At 32.5% G+C, this 10,300-nt stretch overlaps 1 protein-coding gene across 1 annotated transcript; it reads left to right on the forward strand.

The window, feature by feature from the left end:
- Nucleotides 1–8,588: 8,588 nt before the first annotated feature.
- LOC140049432 (uncharacterized) lies at nucleotides 8,589–10,300 on the forward strand. Its single transcript, XM_072094310.1, has 4 exons — nucleotides 8,589–8,720; nucleotides 8,961–9,030; nucleotides 9,234–9,335; nucleotides 9,643–10,300. Exons 1-4 carry the CDS (start codon nucleotides 8,646–8,648, stop codon nucleotides 9,753–9,755), a joined length of 360 nt encoding a protein of 119 aa, XP_071950411.1. The 5' UTR covers nucleotides 8,589–8,645; the 3' UTR covers nucleotides 9,756–10,300.

The following is a 10,300-nucleotide window of genomic DNA, read 5'->3' on the forward strand; positions in this document are numbered from 1 at the left end:
ATTTTGAGGGAAAATATTGCTGCATTTTTTTACATAGAGTACAGACCTGATATTACTTTATTTTTCACCTGATCTATTTGTTTATGCCATTTTAAATTTTCATCGATAATAACACCTAAATGTTTACAGTTATTTACCTTTTCAAGTTTTGTACCGTCTATATTAATATTAATATCCATGTTAATCAATTTATTTAATTTTTGATGTGTTCCTAAAATCATATATTCAGTCTTTTTAATGTTTAGACTTAATTTGTTACTTGCTAACCATAGTTGTACATGTTTTAGATCAGTATTTACTTTGCTTATTATATCGTGTATGTCTTTAGATGCATAATATAACGCAGTGTCATCTGCGTACATGCTTACATTTACATGAGAAACTGAGTTAGGTAGATCATTAATATACATGATAAATAGAAGGGGCCCTAATATTGATCCCTGAGGGATTCCACAAACACTATTAGACTTTACCGAATCAACATTGTTAATATTAGTAATATGTGTACGATTTGTTAAATAATTTTCAAACCATTTGATAACATGATTAGCAAAATTAAAATTGTGTAGTTTTTTTATTAGTATCTGGTGATTAACAGTGTCGAAAGCTTTTTTGAGATCAAGCATTATTAGTCCTATGTATTTACCATTTTCAATACTGTCAATCCAATCTTCAGTTATATTTATTAATGCCGATGATGTCGAGTAATTTGGCCTAAATCCAGATTGTTGATTGTATAATTTAGGGTTGATTTGTGGATAGAGTTGGTCAAAGACAGCGCGTTCAATAATTTTTGATAAAATTGGTAGTACAGAAATTGGCCTGTAGTTAGATGGTTCACTTCGGTCGCCATTTTTAAAAATTGGGCATATTCGTGCATTTTTCCATTTACTTGGGAAGTCGCTGGTTCTTAGAGATAAATTAATTAAAAATGTAATGGGTTGTACAATTGAGTTGATTGCTAATTTTATTAGTTTAGCAGGAATTTCATCAGTTCCTGTAGCCTTTTTGTCAGATAATGATAAAATTTGTTTATATACATATTCCTCGTCAACAAGTGTGAAATTGATTTTGTCTTCACCTTGATTTGGGTATTCATAATTTACATGGTTATTTTCAAATTGAGGAATTTGTTTAGCTAGGTTAGGTCCTATGTTTGCAAAAAACTCATTTAAAGTATTAGCTATCTTGTAAGAATCTGTTTCAAGGCCATTTATTGTATTTATACTACTTAACACTTTTTTTATTCTTAGATGGTACAATATATCTTATGTTTTTCCAGATTATTTTGGAATCTTTTGTATTTAATTGTTCAGAGAAATAATTGTTTTTTGATCTCCTGATATCGTAATTTACTTTGTTTTTTAATTCACGGTATTCGTTCCATAATTGAGGACAATTTTCTTTACTCGCTCTTTTTTTCATTGAGTCACGTTTTCGCATTTGTAATATTACATTTTTTGTGAGCCATGGACTATCTTTATTTCGAACCCGTTTTTTCTTTAAAGGTACATGTTTATTAACAATTTGTAAAAACTTGTCTTCAAAAAACTGCAGAGCGTCATTCACATTTGTATATGAAGTTATTTCATGCCAATTTACATTTAACATATCAATTTGTAGTTTTTCCTCATCAAGGTTATTATAGTTCCTTTTTGTTTTATATTTATGGTTATGTTTTGGTTTTTCTTCTTTACCAATGACAGCGTAAATAGCTGAATGATCACTAATTCCTGTGTTAAGTACACCCGAGGAAGAAATTCGGTTTGGAAAGGATGTATAAAAATGATCAATCAGAGTTTTACTTTGGTTTGTTATCCTTGTCGGTTCAGTTATAATTTGTGTAGAAAATGGTTATTAGTTATATCCATTAATTTTTGTGTATAGCAAGTAGGGTTTTGTGAAAGTGTGTCACAATTGACATCTCCTATTATTATTATTTCTTTGTTTAGACATTCGTTTTCTTCTAAAATTTGTTCAAAAATATCTAAAAGTTGAATTTTTGAGTTTGGTGGGCGGTACCATGCTATTAAAATGATTGGTTTAGTTTTTGGTTTACAAAGTTCGATTACTACTATCTCAAGCTCCATTTTCATGAAATCATTTCTTAGTTTACAAGTAAAACATCCTCTATTTACATAAACTGCAACCCCTCCCCCTTCCCTATTTCTGTCATTTCTATAAATATCATAGCCATCAATGTGTATTGATTCATCTTTAATTACATTATCTAAACGTGTTTCATTGAGTGCTATGATATCAATAGAATTGTTGTTGATTAGATACTTAAATTCATCAAATTTGCTTGGTAGAGAAACTATATTCAATCCTAGGATACTTAGACCATTATTTAAAAATACTTTACAATTTTCAGTTAAATTATTATGTTCATTTAGCGAACAGTTATGTTGATAGTTAATTGTTTCATTTTTATTTGAATTGATCGTATACGTTAAATTTGAGGCAACTCCAGGTGGTATAATATCATTTATATAAGTTTGTTGAGTGTCCACCTCGTCTTGGGGATTTTGTTCTAATTCATTGTCATTAATCATAGAATTTACGGCTAAACCCTCATTGCCTATTTCCTAGTAATCATAAAATGCTTGGCAAAACTTAGCCTTATGTCCAACAGAGTTACATTTCCAGCATGTAATCGGTGCTCTATGACGACATATCCTCTGCACATGTCCACTCTCACCACAGTTGAAGCAGGGATTCAGAGCTTCCTGGTTGAAGGATGAAACAGATAAGTATCGTTGTTTGCCTTCTGGGTTTCGTTGTCTCGCTGGTGTACGTATTACTTGCACTGCTCTATAAATACTTCTTAGTAGGACTGATGTACCTTTCTGGTTGAGGTGTAGGCCATGTCTTGTAAAGTAATTTGAATGTACACCGTGTGCATCTGTGAAATAGTTGGTATGGTCAATGTACATATGGCCAAAAACCGTTTGGAGCATATCATTTGCTTCAGCAATTTGTCTGTTAAAATTTGTATTGTCAAGACGAGGACAGATTCCCGAGACGAGCACCTTTCCAGATATCCTTTGTTGCAAATATGTTGTTTTTTGAAGAAAGTCTTTGTGAAGTTTGCTAATGTTAAAATCTTCTCGACTACAATAATTTGTTCCAGCATGAATTATTATGTTAGTAACATTTTCCAGATTCATATGTGTTACAGCATTGTAAAGTTGACTAACAGTAAAGCCTCGCTTTGTCCTGACTGATGTATCACTTAGACCTCTTGTTTTAATTAGTTTCAACATGGAATCTCCGATTATCAAATTTGTTGTATTCACAGTGTGAGATGCATTATCATTGTTTTGGACGTTGTATGTTGAGTTTTGGATGGCTTGATCAGATTCAGGAATTAACGGCTCAGGTGAAGTGGGGAGCTCATCTGGCAGTCGAACAAAATGGTTACTAGTTTGGATCTCGTGATCATTACCATTCAGACTTATTTCCTGGCAACAGTTATGAACAGGCTGATAAAATGTGTTGTGTTTTACATCAAGCTCTGATCGTAGGCTAGTAATTTGTGCCTCAAGGTGTTCATTTCTCTCACTTAGTTGGGCAAAGGAATGAAAGGTGTTGGTTTCCCAGTTTAAGCACTGGTACTTACAAGGAGGGCCACGTGAAGGCCACCTTTTATCCTCCTCTTTTAAAGCCGAAATTTAGTAGGTCAAAACCGAAGTTCTCGGAGAAAAACCCTGTGTATAATGATAGGCCTATATCCAAATTAATCAAAACGACTTAAAAATGCTATTTGGATAGAACTATGTAAGGTGCGCGCTCCATACATAGGTCTACCCCAACATTATATTATATTAATGTTAATAGTATTATAATTGGTATTGGTTGTATTTGTTATTTTTTTTATTGTTATTGTATTATTGTTAATACCATTGTTAATTATTTAAGTTGTTAATATTAATAGTTTGTTATGCATCATCTGCAACTCACTCGGATCAAACAAGGCCTTGCTCGCACTATACATCATATTCACCCTAGACTTACCATGTTAGCCTATTCTACGAAATAAAATTATATACCAAAATTAATTTGTACCCCATACTTACTAATATGCCCTACGGTCCCAAACACTTCACTTACCTCAGATCTTACGGGCACACTTACCTCTGTACAAATGACCTACGGTAACTTACCAAAATGACAAACTCAAACGGTTCTAATCAGATGTTTTCTAATCAAACAAACAGAAATAACATTATGGGGTAAAATTATACATTTGAAAAAGATTGAAAATGAAAAGGGACAAATTGCACTGGTCAAAAGCAGCAGAAAACAGGGGTAAGCAAAAATATTCCTCGGACCATGAAAGAAAACGTCACACTCCATTCTTATCCTTTAGCCATTGTGAGGAGGACTAAGGTGGCATTATTCTCATGATTTGACAAACCCAAAAGCTCCAGACCCCTCAGTACTTACCTGCCCGTCTCCAGAATTTTGCGCCCCTCAATAAAATATCACCCATCCAATAAATGTATGTATGTATGTATGTATTATAACTAAAAAGCAAGGGCTATTGTCGGTTTATCCAGGTAAGCTAGGCACGAAAAATACTGAATCATTTTAAATTTTAAGTGTGCACGCGTTTAAAAAGGGCTAGTAATTTTTTTTAAATCAAATTAATATTAATGGTTCTTGCCTTTTTTTAAATAAATTAATATATTTGGAAATAAGTCAATATTTTTACTAACTTGGTATTATTATTTGCTTTAAGGATATCAAATAAAGTCAACCTAGTCAACCTGGCATGGCACGGCGCTCACAAAACAACATTAATACATACTATCGCTTCATCAAAACTAACGGTGCTATTTTATACCTCCATGCTCTAACTAACCTAATTCATGTGAACTTTACCGTATTGGCCTAAAGGCATTCACAAAAACAGTGTTTGCCATTGGCCTATAGTCCTATAGGCCTATCTGTTTGATATTGTATGTATTTTCTCTTTTGAGCCTAAGAGCAGAAAATGGCAATGTCCCCACCAGTCAACATGTGATAATATACAGGCCTACACAATGTAGGCCACACTCTAAAGCAAAAGTAATATAGGCCATTTTGATAATTTGCATCTATAGTACAGCCTATAGAATAATACGCCGAACATTCTAAAAACATGATATGGTATAGCCTAAAACATGTTATGTATACTTATATTTATATTATTTTACAACTCCCTGCTTAAAGCACAGCGTTAATAGTATACTGTACTGTCTATAATTTAGTATATATCGTTAGGCCTACTCAATGAAAATATAGGCTATCATCCTACATAAATAGTAGAATAACAAAATGGTGGTTTTCGGTTTAAAATGTGGATTAACTTAAGTAAGCCTGTATATTGGGCTTACTTACGTAAAATAAGAGTTGACCCAAATCAACGGAGAAATTATTATGGTAAATGATGAACATAAAATAATTCGAAGTTCATGTGAACTTTACCGTATTGGCCTAAAGGCATTCACAAAAACAGTGTTTGCCATTGGACTATACAGGCCTATCTGTTTAATGTTGTATGTATAAATAGTAGAATAACAAAATGGTGGTTTTCGGTTTAAAATGTGGATTAACTTACCCAATATAGCCTACAGGCTTACTTACGTAAAATAAGAGTTGACCCAAATCAACGGAGAAATTATTATGATAAATGATGAACACAAATAATTCGAAGATACGTAAACAAGAAACATAAATCGATGTGAAGAAAAAAATCCTGTGGTACCAATATCGAAGTGCATGATGAAAAAAATCTGATTCCTTGACCTCTTGCAATGTAAGTTGTTCTACTTACTATGATGTCTGGAGTTCAGTAAAAATAACTATACGAGCAGCAGTAGTAAAAAAACAAAACAAAAATCGAAGTGATGGAAAAATCCTGTGCAGGTAGGCCTAAAAATTAATTTGAAGAAACATGTAAACGAAGAAGGAAAAATCTTGTGATAAAATTTGCAGAAATGTTAAACGAAGAAAATTAATTCGAAGAAATTAGAAAACAAATCGAAGTGATGAAACAAAATCCAATCTTGGTCGTAAAAAAATAATTCGAAACATTAAAACGAAGAAGATAAAATCGAAGTGATGGAAAAATCCTGTAAATTTCAAATTGAAATTATTAACCTCTCGATCTTGAGCTAGTTTGTATGGTCCAAAAATTACGTTGAAAACCCAAATACGTCACATAATTATAAAATTCTTCTCGGTTTTCGTTTTTGTATAGTTCGAAAAAAATGTAAAAGAAACCGGAACAAAGCGAATTAGAAATACGTAATTGTTACGTGTCGTGGTAATACTAATAGATTATGAATATGCCCAGCAACATTTTACAATTACTTTTTATTTAAATGATCGCGATTCATAAATAATTTTTAAAGTTACTTTATTATACGCACACTTTCACACACACAAAGCCTTGCTGTTATCCTGAAAAGTTAATTTACAAGCCTAACACTACCATGAGTTATGAATCCAGGTGAATCGGGATGTCTTGCTGCGTTAGTAACCTACCTTTGGCCACCTGTACATTATACATAATATAAATGACAATAATCCAGTGCGCATGTCAGGATACTTAAGTTGCACAACTGGGGTTGTATCATGCATGACTAAACATTGTTAGTTAAAACACATAATTGATGTATGATGATGTAACATAAAAAATATACATTCCTTGACTAATTCAACTGAGGATTAATTTTGTAAAAAAAAAATGCTGGTGATGATGCCACGTGATGGGGGAAGTGTGCCGCGTATGATGATGTAGTGACGGTGATGATGTCACAATTGAAAATAATCTCTATTGTAATTTCACAATGACAAAGCTATGACATGTTCAGGGACAATTCATAGTATTTTGTCACCGAAAATTACACAAGAGAAAACAAAAAGACCAGTGACAATTGTAAAAATTGAAGACACTGATTCTATAGGACAATATCTCAAATAGTGAACATCAATAACAACTGTCTTCTATAATGCGAGTATGATGATGATTATTACAAGCATATTATATTCATTTGAATACTATTCTAAACACATTTTCTATATTTATGTTAACCAATGCAAATAAATTAGCAAATAAATTAGATATGTTGTGGGACATATCTCACATAATCGCAAGATAACAATTTTAATTCGTTTCTACAGGAATCAGTTCACCTACCATGCGCCACTAGCTGTGAAATAAACATGATATAAAATACATTATCACAATATGATAAATAGAATAGATATTATAATTAGAAAATATATGTGAATATATTTTGGATTTATATTATATCTATTCGCAAAGTTGATGGCAACTGCATGCAACTTTTGACAATGCCTAATTTTTTTCATGCTTGATACAACCTAATAAATAGTATTAATTTATTGCCTAAAGTAACTCGGATGTCTCTCGTTGAACCGATGAGCTGTGAATTAAAAAAACACATAAGACCAAAGAATTATAATTGCTAAAATTACAATTCTTTGTACCAGTGATTATTATTCCGACGTGAAAGATAAATGGGTGCCCCACCCCCCGCCCCAACCCATGCTCTATGTTCAATTAAATTTGATTAAATTGGCACATTTAATGTGTGTTTTCTTAGTGATCGGTCTTGTTAACTCCACCAGTCAACTCCTCGACCAATCAAATCGTCATAATAATACTCACGGTAGCTAATCTTATGCGTGTTAGTATAGCTTGAACCAACACAGTAATTTATATAAAGTAAATTATATAAAAATGAATATGTTGATTCTAATTTGTTAGTTCTTACTATGTTCGATGTCTGATGCTCCAAAGCTACGATGAAACAACAAATATAAATCTCAGAAAATCTTGTTTTGGGGAAACCACCGAAACGCAAAAAAACCTCTGGACTCTAGTAGTAAGCCAGTGCATCATTTTTGTTTATATTGAATTACAGACTCGTCCACGAGCAGGCTAATTGGGCCCGAAAACGTCTTGCGAATTAAAATTCTAATTGAGTTTTCTTTTTGAATGAACTGAAAAAAAGATATACAAGTCGGTAATTAGTTTTATGTGCGTTTTCTGCAAAAGTTTCTATGTTTTTTATTGCTGATTTTTGTTCATCAGATTAAAACTAGATATTTAATGACGTGATAGGCCGCCTACCACGAGTCATTACAAATACCGGTATTTGGTAGGCTTCACAGTGTGAAAAGGCACACAGTCAAATTAAATTGTCCTTTGGATATTCAATACGCCCTAAATACTGACCAGAGATTCGAAGGGTCTTTTTTAAATACACATTTAGGTATATTTGACATGAAACACCATAACTCACCTAAGCTTACTAGTGTCGCCATATTTGACATGCTTCCCCTCTTCAGAAAAAAATAAAAATGCACTAGTTGATACCCACAACAAGTCTAATTTAAATATGAAGGTACAGTACAGTAATTTAAATACATTCCAATTATTCCAGAACTCGCTATTTTGATTGGCTTATTTAGAGTGAATAGAGTCCCCCTAAGTTTATAACATAACAAAATAGTCGCAAAACCAGACGTTGGCTGGAAAAAACTCCAGTTTGGTATTCTAATCATTGTACACTTTTTGCTTTTGAACGAATTGTGTTGTTTTTCTGAAATTCTATGTCAGAGGAGATATGTCGTCAAATACACCACCTACCTTGAGCAAGAAAAAAACTATACGTAGAACCATTAAACGTCTACATCATAGGGTAAACCATTACATAATTTCTTACTAATTGCTGGCTTATAAACAGCTAGCCTAGCTAGGCCTACTATTTCTAGGCCTAGTCAGAACTAAATACATCGGCGGTGTCGGGGGCCCTTTCCCAGGCGGATCTTACTCTTACGTTAAGCTAGATCTGTGTTAGGCCTAGAATCTATATATCATGTCTTAACGAAACTTTTGGTTTTCATTCACGGTGATTAATTTATTATTATTTTATTTAAAGGTAGAAAAAATATCACAAAGTCATTATGCTGCAGTGATTACATTCACAAGTGGAAAGTATGAGGTTGCAGGTACGTATGGAGTGCTGATGCAGACAAAAACGAATTTTTATTGTGAAACATATTCAAGCTCATCTAATTAAGGCTGACAATTAAATCAATTTGCTACATATATTTCTGGATCCTTTAATTAAAAATGTCAGAAAGTTTACTGCTTCCAAGTATCTATCTATTCAATAATGGTGTTAAGAAGTTTTAATAAATTATTTTTTTAGGGTCACCAATACTATGTGAAATATTGTCTAAACCGGAGATAAGGGATAGCATACAAGCGTCTATCAACACAGAAATTGCCAGGACATACTTGAAGTTTCCAGGTAAAAACATTCTTTAACACAGTTTAACATGCACATATATTCTTTTAAAATTCACAGAATGGATTTTTGTTTAGAACTTGGACAGCGATCATATTTATTATATTGATCATTACGTGTGTTAATATTAATAATAATAATAGTTCATTCTTATATAGCACATATAAGCAAGCTCTCAATGCACTGCACAAATATTACCCAGGCCATTTTGGATCAAACACGTATGGAATCATACACCCATAATAATAATGTCATACATTGTCTTGTGGAAATTGTAACAATTTATTAAAATATGTTTTAATACTAATAGGTAGAATTGAAGAATCAAAAACAGAGAATAAAAACGAGAGGAGCAGTACAAGCGAAGGCGATCAAGCGGCAGAGAATGTTGAAACACTCATGCAAGACGTACAAAGCAAGTGACAATAACATTGAAATAATCGGCAGATTAAAAAACGTGGGGGCGATGTGAATAAGAAAACAACATCAGCAAACTTTATGTGTTAAAAAATGTGATGTACCCATATATGGATTATGATGATGTCATATCACTACCATATTTGGGCATATCACTACCATATTTGGGCACATCACATTTTTTTGTCAAACTAGTTTGATAGTGTACACAGAGCTTAAGAAAACATCATCTTTGTGACATTAATCGAAGATTGATTTGGCTTCTTTTTAAAGAATAGAGACACCTGTTTTTGTACACCATCTTCTGAGGATTAAACTACTCCATGTGTGGAAAATGTTTGTGATAGCAAAATCTAATGAAAAGCATTTTTTAACAGTATGGGGATAACTGTTAAGACACACATTTCGCATGATGAAGGAGTCGCTTTTATATTGTGTATAAACAATATCAATTATAGATAGGATTTAATTAGATAAATCTTTTTTGTTTTGTGTACAGTGAATCAATTTTTAAAATAAACTAAAAGAGGATTTCTAAATGTGTGTTTTTG

This window comes from Antedon mediterranea, chromosome 5 (genome assembly GCF_964355755.1).
Source record: "Antedon mediterranea chromosome 5, ecAntMedi1.1, whole genome shotgun sequence".
Taxonomy (NCBI): Eukaryota; Metazoa; Echinodermata; class Crinoidea; order Comatulida; family Antedonidae; genus Antedon; species Antedon mediterranea.

Bases quoted from the DNA above. Each gene is read 5' to 3' on its own strand.
- LOC140049432 (XM_072094310.1), top strand. From the start codon at position 8,646: ATGTCGTCAAATACACCACCTACCTTGAGCAAGAAAAAAACTATACGT. The intron at 8,721-8,960 runs GTAAACCATTAC...TTTTATTTAAAG, and splicing joins TTAAACGTCTACATCATAGG to GTAGAAAAAATATCACAAAG. The intron at 9,336-9,642 runs GTAAAAACATTC...TAATACTAATAG, and splicing joins GACATACTTGAAGTTTCCAG to GTAGAATTGAAGAATCAAAA.